Below are 27,449 nucleotides of genomic sequence, written 5' to 3'. Positions count from 1 at the left end.
TAATTTGGCTATAGCAAATTATGATTTATTTCAAAATGATAAGAAAACAGCACTAAATGTCCCCATCACATAAAAAGGATCAACATTTGAAAAGACTGAAGTCCTTATTACCCTGATTTGGTTTATTATACATTATATGCATATTGAAGTACCATAATCCATAAAAAATGTACAAATATCATGTCTCAAAAAATTAGAAATTTTGTACTAATTTTAAAACTTGTATAAAACCATTTTTGTCAAAACTGTGGGAGTGACATACAGACACAGAAAGCCCAGAAACAAACCCTCTCATATATATAGTTAAATGATTGTCAACAATGATGTCAAAGCCATTAAATGAGGGAAGGACCGTTTCATCATCAGTTGGTGTTGGCAGAACTGGATATCTATATGCCAAGAAATGAACTTACTTCCTTTACACTATATACAAGAATTAATTAAACTGGATCACAGACCTAGACATAAAAGCTAGAACTGTAAAACATTTTGAAGAAAATACAGGGGAAGTCTTTATGATATTGAATTAGGCAGTGATCTGTGGCAAAAACAGAAAAACTGGACTTCTTTAAGAACTTTTATGTATTAAAGAACACAACACAGTGAAAAGGCTATACATGGAATGGGTGTAATATCTGTAATAACATCTGATAAGGAGTTAATATCCACAATATGTAAAGAATCTATGATCTCAACAATAAAATGATTCATGGGCAAAAGACTTTGCAGAGCATTTTTCTAAAGACATACAGTCAAAAAGCACATGAAAAGATAACATTCCTAATCATTAGGGAAATGGAGATAAATCACAATGAAATATTCAGACACCCATAGAAGTTGATGGAAATAATGAGAACTGCAGTGTCTGAAGTGTACAGAATAGTATGGTTCCAAAACAACACATTCAGTGAGAGTTTTCCCATCTATGTAAGGAAAATGAAGTGTTCTTGGTATCTCCATTACCTCCCCACAGCTCTGCTTTATATTCTGCAACCATTGCCCCTTTGAGAAATGAATTCATTATTTCTAAACTCCCTGGGGAAAAGCAGAAAAGACTCCTTCCAAGCAGGAATGATTCTTCCAATTCCCTGGATGGGTTGCCGTCTGCTAGCACTTGGTATGTGCTCCTAGGAGGACAGTGAGTCAGGGACTCTTAAGAACAGGTGAAACACTACCTCCCCTCAAATCATCTTTCTTTTCAGGGTTACATTCTGGCCTCAAAGGACCAAGTTCCTGGGAAGAATCTTAAACCCTTCCCAGGGTGCTCAATATTACAGTGACTTCCTTAGTTACTAGTCCTTGGAAGTTAAAATTTCTGCAAAACTACAGAAAAGGTAGTAAGGGGCATAGAGAAATGCAAAGCGTCAAAAGACTTCTGGCCAGGAGAGCAGGACACCGTCCAGAGGCAGAGAAACCTTTGGAAGTTTTATGGCAGGGGAATGGAGCTCAGTTTGCTTAGCCCTTCTCCCCATCCCAGGGGGCCCCTTACCCACGCCTGCATTGTTGAACATGCCAGGAAGCACCAGCATGATGTGGTTGGGCCAGTACTTGCGGTACAGCGGCATCTCATATTCTTTGACCACTAGAAGGTGAAGGTGGCTGATGCCCTCCATGGCGTGGAAAAGGTTTAGGAGTCCATGCTCATGGCGACCACTGGAAGGAGTGAAAATAGGGCTCTTGACTGCATTCAAATTCTGCTGAAAAGGAAAAGTAAAACCAAAAAGTAAGACCAAAAAGGGAAAGTAAAACCCTCAGATGTGAGCAGCTTGGAGAACCTGATCTAGTGCCGGGTGTCTGGCAACCATCTAGACCTCTCACCCACCTTGTCTGAAACCAGAGGCAGCCGCATGCTCTCCAGGTGTTTGCCCTGCTTGCTGAAGACAAAATGACTCTCTTTGGATTTGGGGATGATGAAATACAGCTGAACTTCTTCTCCCAACATAGAGGAAGAAAATGTGAATGCATGAAGGGTGGAGTCAGACATCTACATTTGAAAAGAAGAAAGGGAATGTAAGCTCAGGGTTTCCAGACTTCCTGGTCCCTCCTTGGCCTTGTTATTAAGAGGCAAACTGACATCTACAAGTGCCACCAGATCTTCAGGCTGAGGGTAGCAACAGTTACAAGGGTGGGAAGCTTCAACACACAGTAGCTTCCACTGACATGAGAGCTAGGCATCTTGCCCTGTGTGGCCTCTCCATGGATGAAGGACTTGTTGCTGCCACTGTCTTTTCATTCTTCATGCTCTTAGGGCTCAATTGCTCAGTCTTAGGCAGAGATCAGACTTCCCTCTGGTGTGTTCTGCTATGTGCACATTCCCAAAGGCCCCCAGTTACAGGGGGAAACACTAATGCTCTGTGAGCCAGGGTTGAATGAACTGAATTTGAGCTTTCTAAACAAAGTAGAACTGACACCACTGAATTGGCTTCTGTGGCACCATCTTTCCTGGCTGCACTGGAAGCTGTAAAGACACAGTCATTTAGTCCCAAACTCTGGCTTTAGGGAAGGACCATTTACTCATCCTAGCCAAGTTGCTGGGAAGTTCACGTGCTCTCAGTAGCCTATCTCTGAATAATTATATAATAGGTTTTTACATGCTTTTACAAAATGCAGACAATATTTGGCTTAATGAAAGATAACATCAGTTATTCCTCAGTAACCAGAATCCAGAATGGTTTCTCAATAGTTTTAACCCAAACATTACATTTCTTAGAAAAAACAATATTATGGTTCTTCCTTTAAATTCGAGTTTATTCTGGGGCTGGGGATGTGGCTCAAGCAGTAGCGCGCTCACCAGGCATGCGTGCGGCCCGGGTTCGATCCTCAGCACCACATACAAACAAAGATGTTGTGACCACCAAAAACTAAAAAAATAAATATTAAAATTCTCTCTCTTTCAAAAAAAAAATTCTAGTTTATTCTGCTTCACAGATGTGGAAATATATTACTTAGTACTGTAGTCATACAGAAACTTTATATATGAAAAAGCTGGGCATAGGGTGCATGCCTGTAATCCCAGTAACTCTGGAGGCTGAGACAGGAGGATCGCAAGGTTAAGACCCACTTCAGCAATTTAGCTAAACCCTCAGCAACTTAGTGAGGCCCTGTCTCAAAATAAACAGGGCTGGGGGTGTAGCTCAATGGGTTAGATCCCCAGTACCAAAAAATAAATAAACCTTTATGAAAAGGGGTTTTAAAATTTTTCTAAAAACTTATGGTTTATAGATCAGAGGACTTGCATATTCTGTAAAGCATTAAAGCTGATTTCAAAGTAGCCCACCAAGCAAGCAAATAGTGTACAAAAGGTGATCTGTATTCCAGTTTTTCAATGTGTCCTTTCCAGTGTCCATTTGTATTTCAGGATGTGATGCAGGGGAGGGGTGAGGACCTTGTCCTGAGGAGCAGAAACAGGTTGGGGGATCCACTCAGCATGGCCTCAAAGAAGCAAGAGTTGTTTCTAGGTGCTCAGTGCCAACTCATTAAAATCAAGAAGAGTACAATCAGAGAAGTGAAAAATTGTGCTCCATTTGTGTACAATGAATCAAAGAACATTCTGCTGTCATGTATAACTGATCAGAACAAATAAAAAATATATAAAGAGATTTATTTCTGAAGCCTTAAGTGTTTTATTTTATCAACTCCAAATTGTATACTGATCCACAGTCCTATAGACAACTCTCTACTGGATTTTCTGACTTTCATGCCTAGTAGACATAATAAATTCCAAATAATCCGAAAAATAAATAAGTAAGTAAGTAAATAAATAAATAAATAAAATCAAGAAGATAAATTTGCAGAAAGCAGCATGGACAGGCTCTAGGTTTTATTGTCATTTGCTACCATTCCCTTGTGTTTAAAGATGCACTAGCCAAAAATACTGTGCTGGGGGTGTAGCTCAGTGAGTGCTTAAGCATTCACGTGATCGTCTGGGTTCAATCCACAGCACACACAAAAAAAGCCAAATGCTAAGGGATAATGGCTCACTTTCTGTGTTTCTTTCACTGCATGAAACATTGACTCCACTGGTCAAAATCATCCCAAGAAGTAATATGTGCCTAGATTGGTGAAAAATCAGACTTGTTAGGACACACCATATGGACTCCTGCCATTTTAGTCAACAACCCAAGGGGGGGCGGGGCGGTGGCTTTTACTGAGCATACTGTAATATCTAGTTTTTTTCAGAATCACAGATAAGCATCTCAGCTTTTTAACCTAAACATGACACATGAAGTAACTTAAGCCCCTAAAACTAAGCTGCTTACCCTCCCACAATCCCTGTAAGTCCAAAGCTCATCTAATCATTGCTTCATGCATTTTTCTCACCAATGAGTAGCTGTTTCTCATAAATAAGCTATACTTTATCTAGGGGCTTATGTTATATCCCTCCGCCCCTATCCTTACACGCAAATCCCTATTGGTAACAGAGATGTAAGGCAGGGGCAAAGGTGAGAGTTGCACCTGGGAGGCAGAGGTGAAGTCCATATACTGGTGGCACTGCTCACAGTGGTGAAAGGTGTTGTAGGCAGCATATTTGGTCAGCATCATGGATACAGTTTCTCGTTTCCGGGGCTCCTCAATTTTGCATTCCTTTATTACTTCTGTGTATAAAAGGGGTAGAAAACCATCATTCCATAATATGTGTGTAAATCCCTTGTACCTGGGGGAAAAAAAACATCCTCTATTTTCCAAAAGGATTTTTTTCCAAGAATTTTATAATTTATGCCCTGAGAGGAATGTATGAAAATCAAATGATGGGCTAGGGTTGTGGCTCAGTGGTAGAGCGCTTGCCTAGCACGGGCGAGGCCCTGGGTTCAATCCTCGGCACCACATAAAAATAAATAAAGGTATTGTATCCAACTACAATTAAAAAAATAAATAAATACTTAAAAAAAAAAGAAAATCAAAAGATGATGTGTGTAAATAAGAAAGAGAAGAGAAAACTGGGAGAATTATTTAAATTGTTCCGAAAGATTGAACTGCCCCAGGCCTCGTGTCCTGATTTTCTGGTATCCTTGGATTTGCAGGAGGTAAGCCTGGCTGCACTTGCACTGACCTTGTTTGATCCCTGCCAGCTTTTCCGTATACACCGGGCTCATCAGACTGTACTTGGGATCATGCACACTGACGTCAAAAGGCATTTTACTGAAGCTCTCGATGTCAGGCCAGGGCTCTCCCTCTGACTGGCTCACTTCACTGCTTTCACTGTGATCTAGGACAAGAAGGAAGTGTGCAGAACAGGCAGATTAACCTACCTCCCTCTCTCCCTCCCTCCCTCCACAGTGTCAGGAAGAGGTTTTCTGAAGCATAAAGCCCCGATGGGTAAACAAAGCATTTCTGAAAAAATGAGCCCCATTATCCCAGGACAGAAAAAGCCATAATTATTCCTTCAAGCAAGGAGTGTTCACCCCTACACTAGTCTCTATAGATCCAGTTCAGAAACTCTTGCATCCATTAGATCAACTGAATTTCCCACCAAAACCCACACACACACACACACACACCAAAAAAAAAAAAAAAAAACAACTTGTTTATTTGGATGATTTAAATTCTTAAAAGAGTTTTAGTTATGGGGTTTTAAGATATTGACACCCAAGAGACTTCAAGATGAGAGTGCCAGTGTCTGCTGTACATTAAAATTACCTGGAAGCTCGTGAAACCCCACTCTCAGGCCCCACCCACCACAAGAGTAAAGGCAGGATCTCTTTTGTTACCCAGGTACCCACCATGCTGCCAGAGCTCCTTAGATCATTCCATTGTGTGGTCAAGGTTAGGCTGGGGCTTGAATACTACTTTACACCTATAAGAACCAAACTTAACCCCTCCAAGTGCCTGAGTTCTTATAGCTTTAGGGATGGTTTCTTGGAATGGCAGGCAGAGTTGGTGTCTAGTAGATGATGCTATTGGTAAAATGTGTAAGATCAAAAAGCAGCCTAAGCCAGGTATGGTGCATGCCTGAAATCCCAGCAACTCAGGAGGCTAAGGTTAATCTCACCAACTTTGTAAGACCCTGTCTCAAAAAATTAAAAAAGGGCTAAGGATGTGGCTCAGTGTTTAAGCACCTCTGGGTTCAATCCCTAGTATCCTACCTCCCCCACCCCCCAAAAAGAAAAGTAGCTTAAAGAGGGAATGAAAGAAATACACTTTGGTGGAAAATGAAGCCTAAAAGACTGGAAGTGCTGCCGTTATTATTTTAGCACAAACAAGTACTTTTATGCCTTGAGTTGAATTTTGTATTTTATTTAAAATTTCAAGTTTTATTCTAGTTTAAGGAAGTGTCACTGTGCCTCTCCATAGCACCACTGTGTTAACCTGCACTAGAGTGAGTGCGAAGAAAGCCCAGGCTCTTCCATCAGACCGGCTGGGATGGACAACCACAGCCTCAGGAGCAGAGGAAGATTTGAGACCTCTCTTGTACAATCTGAGGATAAAAATCAAAGGCATCGCTTCCTTGTGCTGTCAGGGAGCCTGGTGGGAGAGCTGGCAGGAACAACAGGGCCCTGGCTCCCAAAGGCTTGTCTTTTTGGTCCCAGCCCCTTTCCAAGGCTTGGGGTGTTTTGAGGCCACCCTGAAGCTCTCCTTCTCCTCTGTGGTGGGCCCCAGGGGATTTGATGCAGCTTAGCTGGGGACACAAAGAGATATGGGTGGGGGAGATTGTATGTGTGTCTCTGAAATCATAGATGTGGATTAGTGAGGAATGGGTACAGGGCTAAAGCCATAACAAAATGATTAAACGTGGCTGATTTTTATCTATTTGTATCTGCATTAGTCTTGGGGCTGTTCATAGAACAGGCCCAACTATTTTAAGAAAAACAAGTGAGATAAGCTCTCCAAGAACTGATTTGATAGAAGATGTCAAGGGCAGTCCTCGTCTCTGAGGGACTCAGAAGAACTTCTGCCAGGCCCCCTCTGCTGCCTCCCACAACTTCTGTCAGCATGAAAGGTTTATGGTTTGATGCCAAGGATCTAACCCAGAGCCTACAGCACACTAGGCAAGGGGTCCACAGCAGAGCTACACCCCTAGCCCTCAGGAGATCTTTATTGGCACACTGGACCCCACAGCCCTCAAGCCCCTCCATCGTCTCTTGTTGCAGAGGGGAAGCGGTGGCATAGGTGTTCGGTTCTACACTCAGGAAGTTTTCATTTCCTTATAGTAATCCTCCACCTTCACACACAACCTGAGGTTAAAATATAAGATACACTCTGGCTAACCAACAAAGGACTGGAATTAAAAATATAAATGTTCCCTGGATCCTTACAAAATTGAACACTACAAGTTGGGATTTTATGAGTTTGGCCATCTAGGAATTAAGGTGCCTAACAAGCCTTTATCAAATGCCTGTTGCCCTGTACTTGCTGGACACTGGAGAGAGGGAGGTCCTCCTGACCTCCTGGAACTGAAAGAGGGCAGTCTTACAATTATTTGCCCGGCATACCTGTCTTCAACCTTGGTAACCTTTGTCAGGGCAGGGCAAGTTTGGTATTATAGAAACCCCAGAAAGCAAAAGCAAGCTCCCTGCACTTGGTGTCTAATGCGTTTGTGTCCCGCCCGGCTCAGGACTCACCAGTATTGATCTCCTCCTCATCGTACACATCCACCTCCAGGAGCCGGATGAGCATGCGGAAGAGGATCCTAAGGAACTGTAAATAGGAGCCAGTCTTTCCCACCTGATGGAAATAGTTTTAATTGGGGAAGGGCGGGGGAGGGGAAGAGAAGGAAGGGAAGGAGAAAAGAGATTTCACACCTTGGCGCCTCACTCCGGGGGCCTGAAGGAGGTCTTTCCTCGAGGCCTGCCACCCCCACCCACCCCAAGGAGGTCCCCTGGTTCCTCTCCACATGCAAGATGTGCCAGCCCTAGCCTAGGACAGGGCTCAGCCTGGCCTGTCCCTACCTGGGGGGGCCCAGTGAGCAGCAGCCGCCGGGGGTGGAAGGTCCGGGCACCCGAGGCTGGGTCGGGCTGGTTGCTGAAGTCGGCATGGTGCTGCCGAGCCGAGGTCCACTGCCGGTAGTAGAGGGACTGCTCCTCGCTGCTCATGTCCTTGTGCAGGAATGGCCGCAGGGAGCTGACCCAGGCCACATCAGCATGGGGCAGCAGAGACGAGGAGGAGGGCAGCTTGCCACCCTTCTGGGAGCCCAAGAGGCTGTAGGCTGCTTTGGATAAGATCACGATTGGGGGCAGGGTGGCGTGTAGGCCCCTACAGCCTCTGGGAGGTTGCCCTGGCCATGCAAGGCTCCTGGGTCCCGAGGACGACGACGACGGCTTGGAGGTGGTACTGCTGGCCATTGGAGGGCCCAGGGAGTCACACTCCTGCTTCAGGGGGTCCCCAGCTCCAGTTGTGCTGGCCGAGACACCTTCGTCCATCCCCACACTGGTGGCTGGGCTCTGGAAGCTGGGGGTCAGGGACTGCTTCTGGGATTTGTCTGTGCTGGAGGAACTGACCCCATTCTCCATGATGGAACCTGAAAGACGACGGACAGAACCTTCCCTACACCCACTCATCACTGTTGCCGAGGGAGAGGGCAAAGGCCCTCAAAGCAGCTGGATCCTGGCCCAGCTCTGTGGGCTGCAGACTCTGTGCTAAATCTTCCCTTTGCCTGAGTCTCCACACCGCTCCAGCCTGCTCCCTTGCTTTGCCTTTTTTATGGGTTTGGCCAATGGGAGACACCAGCAAGAAGTTGGTTCTCACTTTCTTCCTGTGTGGTCACCCTGGGTGGCCTTTCTTTCTTGGGTCTCAGTAACTGCTCCTTCCTGCCTTCCTTCAAGCCTGATGGTGGACAGGGCTCCCAGGTTAACTTTCCATGCACAATGTCACCTGTTGCTCCCTTTCAAAATTGTGCCCACGGGGAATCAGTCCCATTATTAAACTCTTCTCCAACCCACTCATTCAGTATGACACGGGATCCCTCCAGGACCCTGGTGGATACAGGCACCAGATTCAAGTTCCCTACAGTGGCAGTGGCTGCCTTGAGGTGGGGTTTAGGGCTCCAGGCCTCTCACATGGCTGGCTGTGGCTAAGCTCCCTAGGGTGGGGATGTCCCCGTGCAAAAGAGGATGGAAGGCATTCTTACTCAGTACCAGGTGTTGTACGTCCCCAGGGCTATTCCTCCACATTTGGCCAATTAACTTTGAGTATGTTGTTTCCCCCCCAACAGGTCAGCCTGTTTGATTGAGACAATACAAGCTCCTTATACTCCGGCTAAAGGTTCTTTCAGCTCAGGCTGGTGCTGTGCAGGCATGTAGGTCTAATCCCAGCCTTGCAAGATCCAGACCTGAGCGGTCCTGAGCTGGTGGCTATTAAAACCAAGTCACTCACTGCTCCTCTGAGTTTTACAACTCCCTCAGCCCTGTCACCCGCAGAGGGAGCCCACGGGCGGGGTTCCAGATGCCCATGTTGTGAGCAGGAAAACTAACGTGGGGCAGGAGACTAAGCAGCAGAGGGAAAACCATTTCCTCTGTGTGAGCCTCCTGGAGCTTGAGGTGTAGGAGCCACATGGCGCAGATCCGCTCTGAAGTGCAGGAGGGAGACAGGTGTCCCTCCATCCCCACCTTTCCCTTCCTGATGCCCCCTGAATCCCAAAGCTCCTAAAGGTGACATTTCCCTGTACTCCTCTGATACCCTTTACTATCTTATGACTTTATGTTGAGATAGTCTCAGAGGGAAAATTGGGGAGACTTATAGTGATAGGGTTGAGGGAGCTGGAAGTGTAAACAGGGGCAGGCTGGTCCTGTGGAGGGAGAGCTGTGCACAGGGAGAAGGGCAGGTCTCCTGCTCCTTCAGGCCCTCGGTGGCGAGGACAGAAAACCCCACAGGCCAGGGCCTCTTTAGTTCCCAGAGAGCCATCTAACAGCTGCTGACAGAATAAACAGGAACACCAGCACAGCCTTGGACACAAAATATTGTGTGTGTGTGTGTGTGTGAAAAAATGATCTAAATAATAGGTTGAGGAAAAAGGGAAAGGAGTTGGGGGATGTGCAGCCTCAGAGGTTGCTGGCGTTACCTCTGGCGATGGATTGTTTCACTTTGAATCTCTGTATCTTGTTACATTCTCTGAGTTTTCTACATTAGGCTTTACTACTAACATAATCAGAAAAGACTAGAACACAGGGCTGGATTTGCTGTCCTATAATTTATCAGAAGGAAATTCAGGCCAGGCCACATTCAGAATGCTGAAAGAAGGGCCGGCAGGCTCATGGAGGCTCTTCCCAGTCAACCCGAGACGCCTGCCCTCTACGAACACTTGCCACTAAGTATTGAGGAAAGTCATTTATTCCCCCGCTCAACATGTTTTGTTCCGGGCTGTAAGCTACTCAACATAAACTTATGGCTTCAGGCCCTGGCAGGAAAGGGGGCTTTTGTACAAATATGAGATGTACAGTGACCACAGGAGATAGGATGGGAAGTGCTAGGGAGCGGGGTGCAGGCTGGGTTGGTAAAATGTATTCTGTTTAATCTATTATCAAATTCTTGGTCAAATTTTTACCCAGAGAAGTAGGCTATGACTATTCTGCAGCCTTGCTTTCCAGGTAGCCCTCCTGGGAAGCTGAGGTCTAGAGAGGGTGCCACAGTTGCCATGGCTGCTCTGGGCACGGTAGGGGTCCGTAAACAGCTCTGCCTTCCACACCTGCACACCTCCTGGCCTGTCCCTCCTGTGAGAAAGGAAAGAGTACCTACCCGAAGTTCCCGTGACAGCGCTGCTGTTGCTCTGTGGCCGCTCCAGGTCAATGAGCAGCTCCTCAGAGTCATTCTCAATGACGGGGGCCCTCTCTGGCTCCTTGCCACTGAGGTCCAGGGCGGAAGTGGGCCCTCGGATGACCTCTTTTGAGACATAGCAGCAGGCCAGACCCACCTCCTGCTCCAAGGCCGTGCGAGTTAAATAGCTTGAGTCAATTAACCGGAGGTCACAGTACTTCAAAGACCTGCACAGAATTAATTGCATTGGTAGTGAGTCCCTGGGGCTGGGTGTGCAGTGTCTAAGCTGGACCTGTAGGTCCTGTATGTCATGCAGCAGTGAAGACCAGGGCTACACCTTGATTCAAACCTCAGTTCTGCCACCTCCCAGACATTACCACCTGAACTTCTTTGCAATTCATCTTCTTTCAAATAGAAAACACAGAGCCCTACTATGGTCACTGCAAGGAAGGACAGCATGAAACACATAATGTATTTAGGGCACAGCCCGATGGACTCCATAAGCATCCAATTGATGCTTATATTAGAGCTGCCTTCCAAACTCTGCACCGTAGATCCTTGATGGGATTGGGAATAGCAGAGCAACAGAGACAAAGTACTTTGTTAAAAAAAAAAAAAAGCCCAGTGCAGAGGCACACCTGTAAACAAAGCTACTCAGGAGGCTGAAGCAGGAGGACGGACAGTTCAAAGCCAGCCTCACCAACTTAATGAATCCCTGTCTCAAAAAAATTTTGAATGCTGAGGCTGTGGCTCAGTGGTAGTGCACTTGCCTGGAATGTGTGAGGCACTGGGTTCGATCCTCAGCACCACATATAAATAAATTTTTAAAAAGGTCCATTGATAACTAGAAAAATAAAATAAAATAAATTTTTGAATTAAAACAATGAATAAAAGGGCCAGTGGGAAAGTGACTCTAGGTTCAGTCTTCAGTACCAAACAACAACAAAACAAAACAAAAAACTCTGCTTTTCCTCTCAGCCTCTCTGGCTGCCTTGCTTTCATGCACAAACATTTTAAAATGTGGCTCTCTCCATTCCCAGAATTGGAGGGTGCTCTCTGGAAAGTGGAAAGAGACAAGGAAGGAAAGCTGTATTCTTACATCCCTGAATGAAACAACCTTCTTCTCATTACCTCAGACTAATAAGCATGCATCAGCCAAGTTTTAATCATCAGTGCAGCTGCCACCTGGTGGCAAGCAGAATTCGGTTATTCAGACTATACCTGGGAAAGGTTTCTCCAAGAGGGTCTTTGCCAGTTAATATCACTATACATGGCAGACCTTCTAAGTCTTGGTATGTCCGAGGGATCCATTCTTCCGGCTCATTTCCTCTCCATGTCTATAGAGAGAGAACCATTAAAACAGTTAAAACTCTGAAACTCCTTATTTAGGCTTCCACCTTTGTAAAGTTTCTAGGTCCAAATTTTAGACACACTGCACTTACTAATGACTTCCACTAAGTATGAATGTGTATATAGATATTCTAATCACTACCTTAAAAAGCATATATGAAGCACTTTATGAAAACATGGGCTTTAGCTTTTATCTCAATAGGATAAAATAGGAGACCTTGGTATACCTCATACAGGTTAAAAAACACAATGTGAAATATCTCACCAGAGATACAGACCTTATGGAAATCCTCACTGCACTGCCTGTGAACACTTAAACATATTTCCTTCATATAATGAACAAACTCTTGGGATTGGCTGACTAAAAATGACAGCTTCGGTTGTGAATGAGTGAGAAAAGAATCCCAAAAGCCCATCAGAGCAATTTTCACTGAAAAAAAAAAAACATAGCAAAGTTAGCTACTTCTGATGGTTATTTTTTCTTTTTCTCACTTTATTGCCTTTAAAAATAACCAACAAGTAATTGTTGGCTTGGGGCCTCCACAGAATCTCTTGTGAGAATGCTAAAAATGCAGGCTAACCAGGCTGGACTAAGGAAAAATAAAACTGTCTTTATTTGAAAGAGTAGTGCAATTTGCTCAAGGTTTCACAAAGAATCCACTGAGCATCCATTGGCCATATATATTAACACACATACATGGACACACCTCCGGGTAGCCTTAACATCAATCTTGAATACATGAATATATCAATGAAAAGGAAGCAACTTTACCAACTTGAAAGATCTTCAAAAGTAAAGACAGCTTACAGATTTAAAATACAAGGGTATTTTCTTATACTAAGTATAAAATGTGGTAAAAGATAATATAATTGAGTTTGAATAATGATTTGTCTAGAAAAAAAACCAATGAAGAGAAACCAGTTTCTAAAAGAAAATATACCACCATTACTTCAAACAAAAATTTTATATTTTGTAAAACTGGAAGAAAGAAAACCATTCTAAGCTTTTACTTGTTGCCCAATCTTTTTATATGCACATATGCATACTAAGGGAAAATCAGTACATCTATGTAACTATTTACAAGTTTGAGAGACTTACCATGTCTTAGAAAATCAATCAGATTTTTTTTTTTGGGGGGGTGGGTACCAGGGATTAAACTCAGGGGCACTTAACCACTGAGCCACATCCCCAGCCCTATTTTGTATTTTATTTAGAGACAGGATTTCACTGAATTGCTTGGTGCCTCTCTTTTTCTCATGATCCTCCTGTCTCAGCCTCCCGAGCTGCTGGGATTACAGGCATGCACCACCACGCCCGGCTAATCAGATTGTTAAATCAAAAAGATTTAAAAATACTAGAAGACTCTATAAAAATTCAATTTTCCATACCATTTTATGTCAAAGGAAACCATAACATTACTTGATTGAAAGCAACCAATTCTGAAATAGGAATCATTTTACTTAAGGCCTTCACACTGGATTCATGGTATCCCTGACAATGGGATTCTCCCCAAACATGCTCTGTCTTCCAGAAACCATCCACAGTTCAGGTTTCCAACATGAGTAATGAGGTTGGGTTGTAATGATGGGATAACAGAATGTTTTACTACACAAGGAGATTTATTTTCAGAAGATTATTACACACATCTCACTCTTGACCAATCAGAACTAGCCAAACCCACTATAAAATGGTCTCCCACATTGCTACTTCTGATGAATGATGGCTACAGTTCTTCCATGGATGAACCCTGCCCTCAGGATTTTACTACAGAAACACAGACAACTGAAAAGACTAGACAAGCATTGAGTTCCAGGATAACATGTGGCTCAAGACCAAGGAAATCTTAGGAAAGCTTCATATGCCTGTTGGAGGAACTGATTTACTTGGATATGAACCTATATAGCCTTTCAAAGAGCTTGTCAACATTTGTAAATTAAGCATAATACATATAGGATATTTAGGGGTAAGCACAAACATTAGATCCTATAATGGAAGCAGTGTGGGATTTTTTTTTTTTTTTTAAACCAGGACTAGAGATAAAGGCCCTATGCCATCCTGAGAAAGGTAAAGGAAGCTGGTAACTTAGAAACAAACAGATGAACCAGAATCCTTCCAGCAAGAGGCAGTTTTGCTTAGATGTGAATGTTCCCATAGGATTTCATATTTTCACTCCGAAACAAAGGATATCAAAAGGATAGATTGGGGATTGGGGTTGTAGCTCAGTGGTTGAGCGCTTGCCTCACATTCGTGAGGCACTGGGTTCAATTCTCAGCACAGCATGTAAATAAATAAAATAAAGGTTCATTTACAATTAAAAAAAAGGTATTTAAAAAAAGGTAGATTGATGTGATTCAGTGTTTTGAGAAAATGGGGCTCCCTTATGTGTGGGTGGTGGGTGACAGCTACACATACAAATTCTGGGTCATATAACTGCTTTAGACCCATTCTGTATGGCAGTCTCTTGGAATAGTGGTCTTAGTCCCTTGCTACATCAACCAATCACCCTATAAAAGCCCTGCAGGTGATTCTTTTGAGCCAGCTGTGAAGAACCTTAGGCCTTGATTATGGTTTTCAAACAATGGCCCAGAGGAACAAATTATTTAGGATCCACTGATATATACTGACTTAGAGACTGGCCCTTCCAAATCACCGACCTAAAACTGTGTGTGTCAATAAGCTTTTTATTATTTATTTCTAAATTATTATCTCCGAAATGTTATTCATCCTGGGAATTCCACTGTAATGTGGCCTATGATCATAATAAAAAATTGTGAACACATATCTAGATCTGAAATATAATTGTTGCAACTTCTATTTAATATAGGAAAGAGTTTTCATTTTTGGATAATTTAATTTATTCTAGTTGCTTATCAAACTAATGTGAGATGTTCTGCATTTTATTCAATTTAGCTAGTATAATAATAAAAAGGCGTGCATTTGCAAAATGATTTATAAACACTAAAAATCCCCAAATTCGAGCTCTTGGAAATCATTACAGTCCAACTTTCTCATTTTATAGATGGGGAACTGCAACCCAGGGTGAAAATGCAAATTCCCCAAGACCACATGCTTTCTTTTCATGAAGTTTGTGCCAAACTAGATTTTTCTTACCCAGATTTAGTTTAGGATTTAGTATGCAGGGTGCAGATACTGTGTCATTTTAACTCAGGTGTACAGTACCTAGTTCATTTCCATACCATTATGTATGTGTTTGATTAAGTGCTTTTTAATGGCTAGGACACACTGAATTGTAAAAGTTTCCAGAAAAAAAAAAAACAAAAAACAAAAAAAACTGAGCCAGGCATAAAGGTAGGAAGTTAGGTTAGTTGATTCATCCTGACAGGAGGGGTAGGGGACAGGCAATCAGTCAGTCCTGGAGGCAGCAGTGAGGGGCTTTGTCATGCACTAAATTCCTCTGTAGGAGGCCCTAAGTCTCAGTCCAGCCAAGCCTGGGGGCTGAAGGTCAAAGCAAGTACAAAGAAACAACAAATTATTGAGAAATTCACATGCAAGGGCTAGAAGCAGTTCTAGATGAGTACTGAAGATGAAATGGGATACTTTACCGACTCTAGCCATGAGCTGACAGATGGGCTAGATGGACAGAAAAGAATTAGTGAGTTGAGGATACTGAAAAGGAGACCCCAGCAAGGTCCCAGAGAACAGCTTACCTTTTGTTCCTGAGAAAACAGATGGCCGTGGGCTAGATGCATCTCGAACAAGGTCAATAAACATGGGGTCAAATGGGGTCATCTCATTTTTTGCACCTGCAGTTGGAGAGCACGGAGACCAACTGCATGCACATGCTAACAAGGGGGCTTGACAGAATCTTGAGAATCTGGCTCCAATTAATGAAAGCAAACATATTCCTCATGTTAGCCCTGACACTGTTCTGGAGATCACATGCACACACGTGCAAAAATCTACTAAACTCAGGCCTCTAAGCCACCTAGATAGGATTCCTGGAAAACAGAAACAAATGGTATTTCAGATTCCTGGAAAACAGAAACTAATGTATGTCCTTTGCTAACCTTTAATCGTGCCACAAAGTGGGTTGCAACATTGAGTTCAGAGGCCGGGTTCCCAAGGATGATCTCAAAGCGATACTGTAGACCCAGCTTGTCCCGCACCTCCTGCAGTCGCTCCTTGGCTAACATCGCCAGCTGCACCGAGGGCACCCTGATAATGAGCATGTGTCCCCTCCCACTTTTGTTTTTTCCTGGGGAGCTGATGAGGTCATCCATAATGCTGAGTGTTTCTGGTGTGCTGTGGTCTCGTAGTGACGCCATGGTAGTAAGAGCCATCAGGGCCTCCGAGTACTGCTGGATGAGAAGGTAGCAGCGGACGACCATGCTGTGCAGCCTGGGGTACCTTCAAAAGAGCACAGGGGCCTGGCACTCAGCAGCAGGACAGTTGGAACAGCGAGGCCCAGGCAGCAAAAGGCAGATGGAGCATGGCAGGGAAGGGGCTCCTGATCAGGAGTGTGAGCTCTACAAGGACCTTGGATCCCATATCACTAGAAGGAGAAGTTGAGCTTCCAAAGCATGTGAGTAATGGCCCCATGGGACAGGTAAAACCAAGAGGCTTACGAATGCTTTGTGGCCCTACCCTCTCAAAAGTGTGGGCTCTAGACCAGCAACAGCAGCACCTGGGGGGTTGTTAGAAATGCCCACCCTCCTGACTTACTGAATCAGAATCCACAGGTGATTCACGTGTACATTAAATTCTGGAATGCATTGGCCTAGTTAGACTCTTAAGGGATAATCCTTGGGTCCTAACCTCTTGCTGGTGGCATTGGGTTAGAATGGCAATGTTGTCTACTCAGTTCTCTGACACTTAAGTTACAGTAAAGGGAGATATTACTGTATTTTTGGAGTGTCAACATAAAACGGGTAATCATTTCTAATTTCAGGTCAGCCCTACAGATGGCTTCCTGTAAATGTGCCTTGCTGGAAACAGGGGAGCTGACTGGTGAAAGAGCACCCTCTAGTGGCTTGGTCTCTTTATTGTCTGAGACCCAAATTAGTCAAGGGGGAAAAGCCAACTAGAGCTGTGAGCCTGTGAGCGTGACACCCCTTGGTCCCTGCTTAGAGAGGATCACTTTATTGAAACTGGCAACTTGTAAAATTACAGAGCATGTAGAAAAGAAATCTCTATTCCTCAGGAAGGCTAATGACTAGATGAGTGGCTAACTGAGTGCTGGCAAAGCAGAGCCAGGCCCAGGATTGGCTGGGCTGAGCCTGTGCACTGTCTTCCTGGCTGCCCGGCTACTGGATGGATTGTGGGGGATTTCCATTTGTTTCATTTTATAATCAAAATACAGATGTTCCACCAGCCTGCACAGAACAATCCAGGGGCAAATACCAATTAGGGTCATCAAACGAATAACATGTTTTTGAAGAGTTTCAGAGGGGAAAGGACCAGCAGTCCTTTCAGAGCAGAATGAGTTAAGGTGCTGAGAGACATTCATCCTCGTCTTAGATCACACAACTTGTCGGAGACTGAGCTGGGTCTGTTTTTTTTCAGGTCTCTGACAATTTCTTCACACATTACAAGGTTTTAGTGGGGAAAAAGTAAAGAAAAATTTCAGTTCCACCAATCCTGGGCCAGTTCCTTCAGCTGTTCAATAAATCATAGCTATTATTAGCCTGCAAGAGACGGCATTGGAGGAGGAAAGCACAGATGATCTGTGTTTAAAGCTTAGGGTGTTTTGTTCTGTTTTGCTTGGCCATGTGGAAAAAAAGCCAAGGTTAGAATAAATGGTAACTTTGATATATAGGCCCTTACCTTTCACACTCGGAAAAGAATTATGAATTTAAAAGCAACTAGTTTCTCCAATCTGTTACATTTCTATTAGACTACAAACTGTAGTTGTGTATTACAAAAGTTGGAATTGAAGTTGATGGGATCATCTTTTAAAATATAAGTTATGAGTCTCTGATGTTCCTGGGAAGAAAAATGTATTCCGGGCTGGCACATGGAATGGGTGGGAGACTTTAAAGGGGAGACTCATGGATAATTTTGGAAATTTGGGATAACATGTTCTGTGAAAGGATTAATGTAACAGTGTCAGCTAAGACTTCTCAAATCTAACAGCTGTGAAGAAATCAAATCTAGGCCAACTCCTATTTCCTGAGGCAACATTTTAAGTAGCTAGTTAGGATGTATCCACTTGTCTCTTATTTTATTTTTCCCTTAGCAAAATATAGAGAGCAGATTTGTTAAACAGATAGCTTGTGATCAACTGAGGCTAATTTTAAGAACCACAGTTACTAAAAATTACAATCTGCCTCATACAATAGAGTCATACGGTTCCATTGTTGGATGATCATAGAATACTGAGGCCGAGGACAAGGAGAAACTTCTATTAGGTTAAGGAAATGCCTTTAACTAATCTTCGAGTTTATGATTCAAGTTAAGAAAAGGAAAAAACTCTTTCAGGGTTTGACCTAGAACTGAGGAATAAAAGGCAGACAAGCCAGAAGAATCATTATCCTTAATCTCTAAGCATCAGAGACTGAAAGAGGGACCCCAAGAACTGAACACACCGAAATTCTCTGATTGTTCCCTAACTTTCTTCAGTCTGTCCTCCACCTCTCTCATAGTCAAGTTTGGTTTTTACAAAGTCATCTGAGGATGCTTTCCTGTGGTCAACAGGAGGAAAGAGGAGAAGACGTAGAAGCCCGAAATACAGGGTCAGGGCGGCCAGAGAGATGTCTTTAATGAGCAAAATCCCTTTCTGACCTTTCAACCTCTTGCTGGTAGCAATGACGCTTCATTGGGAGACAATTCAGGGCATGAAAAGGGGTGCTGTGCCCTACTGTAGGTCACTATTTTAGGTCACGTCTTCCTCTGATGGTCTCAGGTGATCACGTGAAACCCATAGGGTAAAAGGCATCTTAGAAGAAGAGGCTTTTCTTATTTGGCCTCTGCATGTCATCTGCATGAGCTCCAAACTCCCTGTGACATGTAAGTACAGCTAAAGAAAAGGGCAGGCGTCCTTATTTACCTCTCCAAGAGCGTGTTCACCATCTTCTCGAAGGTCTCATCGCACCTCAGGAGTGGGCTTGTGACCCCCCACTGCAGAGACTTGCTGTATTCATTCAAGCCGAAGTACAGCTTCTCCTCACAGCCCACGTCCTCCTGGTTCAAAGTGCGTGCAGGCGTGCACACACACACACACACACAAACACAAACAAACAAAAGCCAGTGAGGATGGGATACAGAATGTCTCATTTTTAGAGGGAGTAGAGAGGAGATTCCCTGTAAGAGGTTATTTCCTGGGAGGTGAAAAGAAAGTAGTTGTTCTGTTATATAACCTGATACCAAATCTGAACTCATCAATGAGGAACTAACTGAGATTCTTTTCACTTCATGAGAACTTAGGGCCCTGGGTGTAGCACACTTGCCTAGCACTCAGGAGGCCCTGGGATGGGTCCCTAATACCACACACCTTGACACTAAGTCAAGAGAACTTAATATGTGACTAGTGGAATGTTGTTGACACACTTCCTTCAGGCAAACTACAGGGATGGTTTGTTTTCTTTTTCTTTTGTTTGGCTACATGAGGTCATATGGCTTCCACTCCCATTCTTTCCCTGTTGGAATAGGCTCTCCACAGAACTGTGATTCTGTGCTATCCACAGAACTCTCTGGAGAGCAACTCAAAACCTTTTACAGAAAACTTAACTTTCCTGACATCATTTAATGATAACTCACAGAAGCTCATCCTTTTTTTTTTCCATTCAATTATTTATTTTTTCTAATTTGTTATACACGATGGCAGAATGTAATTACATATTATACATGTAGAGCACGATTTTTCAAGTCACTGATTGTACACAAAGTATTTTCACACCATTCGTGTCTTCATACATGTACTTAGGATAAAGAAGCTCATCATTTTACAAAGTTTCCTTTTGAAAACAAAATATATGCTGGGTGTGGCGGTGCACGCCTGTAATCCCAGAAACTTAAAAGGATTGTTCAATGTCAGCCTCAGCAACTTTGAGAGGCCCTAAGCAATTTAGCAAAACCCTGTTTCAAATAAAAAGGGCTGGGGACGTGGCTCAGTGGTAGAGCTCCCCTAGGTTCATTCCTGGTACTAGATAGATAAGATAGATAATAGACAGACAGATGGATAGATAGATACTTTTACACAGTATTAATTCGTTCCCTTCTTGATGACTCAGTCATCACTGTGAAAATGAGTAGCTATTTTGGGATGTGACACAATGATGCCCTTAGAGGATCCTGAGGTGTGTGACAAGCTGTTTGTCCTTTAACTAGGAAACCCTAGAATATTAAGCCTTTTGACTCCATAGGTCTGTGGTGGTTGTTATTATTATTATTGTGTGTCTGTGTATATAGTTTTCTTGTCTCTTTTCTATACAATAATTTTTTCTTATTGTCACGTTGCCTGGGCATTTCAGTCTTTCATTCATTTTGTATTAATAGTTTTTTCTTTAAACCCTCTTCAACTTATTTTATAGAGGAAATAATGCAGCTTTTAAAAGTGTAATAATGTAACAATAAATTAGGCATTCAGAGGAAGAAAAGTAAGGGTAAGAGAAATAAAATTGGGCCAGGTTAGTCTCTCAAAAAAAATACATGTCAGAAGTTTCTGCAGCAGGCTGGGGTGGTGGCTCAGTGGTAAAGCACTTGCACAGCATGTGTAAGGCACTGGGTTCGATTCTCAGCATCGCATATAAATAAATGAATAAAATAAAGGCCCATCAATATCTAAAAAAATTTAAAAAAAAGAAGTTTCTGCATTCTTTGTGAGAAATGGTTTACAGATTTGGTTCTGAGCTTTTTAGTAACCCATCTAAAAGAGAGAAATAATTTTGTGATTTATAGGGTCCAGAAGATAAAAATAAAGCACTACCTAATGGGCAGCTTTTATTTATTTATTTATTCATTCATTCATTCATTTTGAGGCCCTCTAACGCAGTCAACCTGCTCACTGGAACAAGGTCTCCATTGAGACTAAATGGACTTTACCTGGGGACTCAGGACTTGAGGATATTCTTACAGATTCTGGAGGTGCAGAGCACAGACTGACAGAGATTGCAAAGGCCCCAAGGCCTTTCTTGTTTCCTCCTGGGCTTAGCTGTGTGCTGCAGTGGAGCTGAGTCAAGGAAGTCAGGTCAAGGGGGAAAAAAGTCATTCATCTCCATTTCCCTCCTCATCTGGGCTGCAGGGACACAGCCACTAGGAAAAGCTTTATCTTGTGTGTACTTGGTCTTCATATTTCCTTCTCATTTTTTGCTGGGAGCCATTAGCCAAGTAGGTATGACAATTTCCTTGCCAGCGTACCCCATGTTGCTGACATGTTGCAGTGACATTGAATGTAAGTGACCTTGCTCAAGGACCAAGGCAGATTAGGGTGTTCCCGGTTTTAAGATAATCTTGTTTAGGGCGTTCCCAGTTTAGGTTCCAGGTTTAAGGTTTAAGATTATTCCTGCTGGGAATAGGGCGTATCCTGCTGCCTGAGTTCCCCTTGAGTTCTCACGGGATTCAGACAGTATAGTTTGGAGATAGAAGCCCAGTGGAGGTGGATTTGGGCAGAGAACGTGGATTTCCCCAGAACGTGATTGTAGACGGCTGGTGTGAGTTCGGGAATAAAGAGTTGCTGTTTGAATCTACAAGCTGTGTGGTGGCTCGTGATTGTGTGCCCAGCCAGACTGCGGCATTTGTGCCCAGCCAGACTGTGGCATTTGGCGGCTCGTACGGGGAACTTCTGAAGCTTAGAGGTAAGTGAAATTGCTCGCCCCTGAGGAAGAGCGAAAGAATGGGTGACCAACTCAAAAAACAATGTGTTATTGTTTTGATTTATCTTGTTTTTGTTTCAAGCTGCCTATCCCTAGAAATTTCTCAGGCAAACTGGAAAAAATGGTTGACTAAAGGTTTGAAGTTTGTCGGCCCTGAGGAAGAGAAAATTGATACAACGATTTTTTATTCCGTTTTTGTTTCATTCAGTTTCGGCTTTGTTTTGTGCTATCTTATTGGGTTGCGTTATCTTTATAGTAGATTAGAAATTAGTAAAAAACAAACCGAAAAGATGTTAAGTAAATTGTTAGAGGTTCAGACCATGGAGAAAGACATTTTAGATCAAGCAAAAGAGAAGGTCTCTCGAGCTAGTCAGACAGAGGAAGAAAATTTAAAGGAAAAGGGGTTGTTAGGAAAAAGGCCACAACAGGAGGCTGTTACTAACTCCATTTTATCACAAGAGGGCATAATTCAACCAACAGCCCCACCGATGGAGACAGCTGAGTGGCCCTCAAACCCCGTAGTTGATAAATGGGATCCTGAGACAGGACCTCAAAGATTAGCATGCCCTGTACTTGAACAGGCAGGAGGGCAGCGAATTCACCGTGCTTTAGATTTTAAAACAGTGAAGCAGTTAAAGGAGGCTGTAACAACCTATGGTCCCCAAGCTCCCTTCACGGTAAGCATGGTTGAGTCCATTACTAACTTGGACATGACGCCAGCAGATTGGGCTAGCATGTGTAAATCTGTACTAAATGGAGGACAATATTTGTTATGGAAGGTTGCCAATGAGGAATTTTGCACGGAGACAGCTAGGCGAAATGCAGCAGCCGGTTACCCTCAAAGAAATCTAGATATGTTGTTAGGAAAAGGACCTTATGAGGGTCAACGGCAACAAATTGAATATGATCCTGCTATATATGCACAAATTGCTGCAGACGCAGTTAGGGCATGGAAGACTTTACAAGGACATGGAGATTTACAAGGTCAGCTATCTAAGGTAATACAGAGAGCTAATGAACCTTACGCTGACTTTGTAGATAGGCTAATTCAAACGGCTGCCAAAATTTTTGGGGATACAGAACAAGCAATGCCATTAATAAAACAACTGGCTTATGACCAAGCAAATCGTTGCTGCAGAGAGGTTATTAGACCATGGAGACATGAAGATTTAAACACATATATTAAATTATGTAGAGATATTAATGAACAAGGGCAAGTCTTGGCAGCTGCAGTACAACAGGCTTTAGATGCCAGGCCAAAAACATGCTATGATTGTGAACAAACAGGACATTTTAAAAGGAATTGCCCCATAGGAGGAGGGTTTAACAAAAGTAGGTATCAAAGGAATAGAATACCAGGTATTTGCCCACGATGCCGTAGAGGGAGACATTGGGCTAATGAATGCCGTTCTCAAACCACCATAGGAGGTACTCCCTTATCAAAAAACGGACAAAGACCAGGTATTTATCCAAGATATCGTGGAGAAAGGCATCAGGCTCCATTGCCAAAAAACGGACAGGGGGGCCCAATGCTCCGGGGCCCACAACCACAAATATACGGGGCAGTGGAGGATCCCAGCAACACCATCAGGGTAGTGCCCAGGACACATTGTCCATTAAATCCCTCATCAGACAAACCCGAGGGAGCGCAGGGTTGGACATCTGTGCCTCTGCCAGAGCAGTATTAACTCCAGAGATGGGAGTTCAAATCATTCCCACAGGAGTAAAAGGACCTCTTCCCCAAGGAACAGTAGGCTTATTACTGGGACGTAGTTCATCTACATTAAAAGGACTTATGATAAGTCCTGGGGTAATTGATCCCGATTATGTAGGTGAAATAAAAATTATAGCTAGTTCTCCAAGAGGTATATCAGTAATTTCACCTGGAGATAGAATAGCACAGTTGTTAATAATACCCAGCCTACATAATAAATTTCCTAGTCATAGTGTAGAAAGAGGTTCCAGGGGATTAGGCTCCACAGGTGTAGATGGGCTATGTTGTCTTTAAATTTAGATTCTCGCCCAATGCTAAAACTAAATATTCAAGGTCATGAGTTTAATGGACTACTGGACACAGGAGCTGACCTTAGCATCATATCTCGTCAAGAATGGCCAAAACCGGCGGCCACGGCCGGGCTCTCGGCTGCGAGGTCCCAGGCCGGAGCCAGCCGGTGCCCCGGCGCAGAGACGCGCGGCCGAGCGCCCCGGCTCCGGGCGCACCCCGGCCGGGGAGGCCGGGACGGGCGGACGATGTCTGCTCGCGCCCCGGTGTCCGCCGCTCGCTCTCGGGAGGACCTGGCGACGGCGGCGGCGGCGGAGAGAGAGTCACTGACGGCCGCGGCGAACCGGCCGCCCAAGCAGCCGCCCCCGCCGGAGCGGGAGGGCAAGGAGGCGGCGAGGGCCGCCACGAGCGCGGGGGCGCGGGGAGAGCCGTCGCCGGTGCCGGTGCTGGGCCACAGCGTGCCCCAGGCGGCTGTGCCCGTGCGGCCGCTGGCGCTGCACCTGGCGCACAAGGCGCGCGGGCCCGGGGGCCCCTTCGGCGGGGAGCCGCTGACCGAGGACGCCCGGGAGCCGCCGGCCGCGGCCGGCCCCGAGGAGAAGCCGCCGCCGCCGCCCAAGGAGAACCCCTGGACCAAAAAGCCTCCCCAGCACGCGTCCCCCGCCGCGACCGGGCTGCCGCCGCCGGCGCTGGAGACCCTGCAGGCAGAGCTCAGTTCCCCCAAAATTATAAAAGCAGGAAAACTCAAGACAAGGAAACCCAATAAGGCCAGTGATTTCAGCGATATGGCAAACTGGCCAACACCAGGAGAGTTAGTGAGCACTGGAAAAACCTTTTTGCAGTCTCAGAGTGTCATCAGCCAAGGAAATAAGAAGCCACAAATTAGAAAAGAAAAAGAAGAGAAGGTTGAAAAGAGGAGTAACAGTGAGAGCAAAGAAAACCGGGAAACAAAATTAGACGGTCCTGTTGAAAATGTGAGTGAGGACGAGGCCCAGTCAAGCAGTCAGCGGAAGAGAGCTAATAAACACAAGTGGGTACCACTGCACTTGGACGATGTAAGACCAGAGAGTCAAGAGAGACCTGGATCCCGGAACAGCTCTCGGTGTCAACCTGAAGCAAATAAGTCATCCCATAATAACAGGAGAAATGACACACGAAGTTGGAGGCGAGACAGAGAAAAAAGAGATGATCAGGACGAAGTGTCCAGCGTGAGGAGTGAGGGGGGTAATATCCGAGGTTCCTTCAGAGGTCGAGGAAGAGGACGTGGACGGGGAAGAGGACGAGGCAGAGGAAACCCTCGAGTAAACTTTGATTATTCGTATGGTTACCGAGAACATGGTGAAAGGACGGATCAGCCATTTCAAACAGAAATTAACACCAGTATGATGTATTACTATGATGACGGTACGGGTGTACAGGTGTATCCTGTGGAAGAAGCATTGCTTAAAGAGTATATTAAGCGTCAAATTGAATATTACTTCAGTATAGAAAACTTGGAACGTGACTTCTTTCTTCGGAGAAAGATGGATGAGCAAGGTTTCCTGCCTATTTCCCTGATTGCTGGATTTCACCGCGTTCAGGCTCTCACCACAAACCTTAATCTCATTTTAGAGGCCCTGAAGGACAGCACAGAAGTAGAAGTTGTGGATGAGAAAATGAGGAAAAAGATAGAACCAGAAAAATGGCCAATCCCGGGCCCCCCTCCCAGAAGCGTGCCACAGACTGACTTCTCTCGGCTGATCGACTGTCCCGAGTTTGTGCCAGGCCAAGCCTTTTGCTCACATACAGTCAGGGTGATGATCTACTGATGCCCTGGATGTCATCTGATGGGGATGTGCAGTGGAGCAGGTGGCTCACTGAAATGCATTGTAAATACTGGAACAAACCGTGCTGCAGAGATGGAAGCCACCAGACTGCCTTCCGTGTGAGAGTGTCCACTGCCGACCCCCCGGGCAGCACGACAGTGGAGATGACCACCTCTGCCACGACGGAGACAGAGCCGGGGACCGCTGCTGGCATTCCAGGAGCTGCCTGCCCTTTTCTGTGTGACTGGACTCAGACGGCGTGGCTACTTTTATTTGTGGGGGAAGCTAATTGTTATCACTATGGAAATACTGCAAGGTTCTGTCTCTTGTTTCCAGGCATATGTACTTGTGTCCAGGTCAATAAAGCAGAGAAAGAGAGGACTGCGTAGCCTTTCCCAGCTTGCCAGGCCCTTGGCTCTTGGTCTGCCCTTTGCCATGGTGAACATTGCATAACTCACGTGTTGAGATGTTTCACATGGACTGTAAGATTTATTAATGTGGACATTTAAGGGGTAAGAAATTGAAGAAATAAACAAGGGTATTTTTTCCATTATTCTTCAAAATGTATTTTTGATACATCAGTATAAGTCCTGCCCATCAGAAAAGCATTAATGATGGACAGTTTCACAGAGATTTTTATCTCATATTTCTTTGTCAGCCCTGTGCTTCTAATCGCAGCAAGCAACTTGGGGGCAAGTGTTTTAAAAAGTTGAAGAAATGTGACATTGTTTGTTTGTTTGTTTTTTTAAAGATATAATGGCTGATTGTAAAAGTTAGATTTATTTATTGTGTAAACTTGGGTCCAAGATGACATTTTTAACCAGCTTATGAACAATCATTGGTAAGTTGGATAATATAGAAAATACTTTTTCCATAGGGATAGTTAATTTAGGTCAGTCAAGTTGGTGATGCCTGTCCATTAACCATTTATGTATTATTAATAAAATTACAAGAATAAAATCATAAAAAAAAAAAAAAAGAATGGCCAAAACATTGGCCATTACAACAAGCCACTCAAACGCTTCGAGGCCTAGGAGTGGCGACTAATCCCCATAGAAGTTCTATGATATTAGATTGAAAGGATCCTGAAGGATGTGAAGGAACTATACAGCCATATGTATTGGATCATCTTCCTATAAATTTATGGGGACGAGATGTCCTAGATCAATTAGGTTTGACGTTAACAAATAACATCAATCCTAATGCGCCCACTACTAGGGCTAGACAAGGCTTTAGGAAAGAAAAAAGATTAGGAAAACAAGGGCAAGGTATAGCAGCACCAGTACAAATAGATCAAGGAACAGACAGACATGGGTTGGATTTTCAGAAAGGGCCACTGAGACAATCAAAATTACTTGGAAATCAGAAAGACCAGTGTGGGTTCCTCAGTGGCCCCTGACAAAAGAAAAGACACAAGTAGCCCATGATCTGGTCAAACAACAATTAGCGGAAGGACATATACAACCTTCCATATCTCCCCATAATACTCCCATTTTTGTCATCAAAAAGAAGTCTGGTAAATGGAGATTATTGCAAGATTTAAGAGCCATTAATAATGAGATGGTTATTATGGGACCTGCTCAATCAGGGATTCCTCAATTGTCTGCTTTGCCAAAAACTTGGCATGTTTTAGCTATAGATATTAAAGATTGTTTTTTTTCAATTCCAATTCATCCCAAGGATAGTCCACGTTTTGCATTTACTATCCCTGCATTAAATCATGAAGGTCCTGATCAGAGATATGAATGGAAAGTACTCCCTCAAGGGATGGCTAACAGTCCAACTATGTGTCAAATATATGTTAACAAAGCAATCCAGCCACTTAGAAATCAAAATCC

General features: G+C 44.1%; 3 protein-coding genes across 8 annotated transcripts in view; 2 read left to right on the top strand and 1 right to left on the bottom strand.

Annotated features, from left to right (window-relative positions):
- The window catches only part of Esco1 (establishment of sister chromatid cohesion N-acetyltransferase 1), a 95,613-nt gene extending 92,010 nt beyond the window's left edge, over positions 1 to 3,603 (top strand). Inside the window, exon 12 of the mRNA XM_058577080.1 lies at positions 3,359 to 3,603. Within this exon, the coding sequence (XP_058433063.1) occupies positions 3,359 to 3,365 (7 nt within the window). The 3' untranslated portion in view covers positions 3,366 to 3,603. The remainder of the gene's footprint in view (positions 1 to 3,358) is intronic.
- Positions 1 to 27,449, bottom strand: part of Greb1l (GREB1 like retinoic acid receptor coactivator) — a 264,690-nt gene that overhangs the window by 13,377 nt on the left and 223,864 nt on the right. For 3 of the 6 annotated variants that reach the window (XM_046438512.2, XM_046438515.2, XM_058577078.1), the window contains 10 exons: positions 19,044 to 19,177; positions 16,066 to 16,405; positions 11,908 to 12,023; positions 10,669 to 10,913; positions 7,887 to 8,455; positions 7,560 to 7,662; positions 5,051 to 5,206; positions 4,456 to 4,595; positions 1,823 to 1,984; positions 1,490 to 1,697 (listed from right to left, as the gene is read on the bottom strand). In XM_046438512.2, the coding sequence (XP_046294468.1) occupies positions 1,490 to 1,697; positions 1,823 to 1,984; positions 4,456 to 4,595; positions 5,051 to 5,206; positions 7,560 to 7,662; positions 7,887 to 8,455; positions 10,669 to 10,913; positions 11,908 to 12,023; positions 16,066 to 16,405; positions 19,044 to 19,177 (2,173 nt within the window). The remainder of the gene's footprint in view (positions 1 to 1,489; positions 1,698 to 1,822; positions 1,985 to 4,455; positions 4,596 to 5,050; positions 5,207 to 7,559; positions 7,663 to 7,886; positions 8,456 to 10,668; positions 10,914 to 11,907; positions 12,024 to 16,065; positions 16,406 to 19,043; positions 19,178 to 27,449) is intronic. The other 3 variants (XM_046438513.2, XM_046438516.2, XM_046438514.2) reach the window with 2 other exon arrangements.
- Positions 23,933 to 26,591, top strand: LOC124088752 (la-related protein 1B-like). Its single transcript, XM_046438518.2, has one exon. It carries the CDS (start codon positions 24,058 to 24,060, stop codon positions 25,612 to 25,614), a length of 1,557 nt encoding a protein of 518 aa, XP_046294474.1. The 5' UTR covers positions 23,933 to 24,057; the 3' UTR covers positions 25,615 to 26,591.

Source organism: Marmota monax, unplaced genomic scaffold, assembly GCF_021218885.2.
Source record: "Marmota monax isolate L192 unplaced genomic scaffold, Marmota_monax_Labrador192_F-V1.1 WCK01_AAM20220418_F8-fsc00232, whole genome shotgun sequence".
NCBI classification, from domain to species: Eukaryota; Metazoa; Chordata; class Mammalia; order Rodentia; family Sciuridae; genus Marmota; species Marmota monax.
The sequence above is the reverse complement of the archived record's forward strand: the minus strand, read 5'-3'. Positions and strand labels throughout refer to the sequence as shown.

What these genes read in the sequence shown, in the direction of transcription:
- LOC124088752 (XM_046438518.2), top strand. Translation starts at nt 24,058, where the DNA reads ATGTCTGCTCGCGCCCCGGTGTCCGCCGCTCGCTCTCGGGAGGACCTG.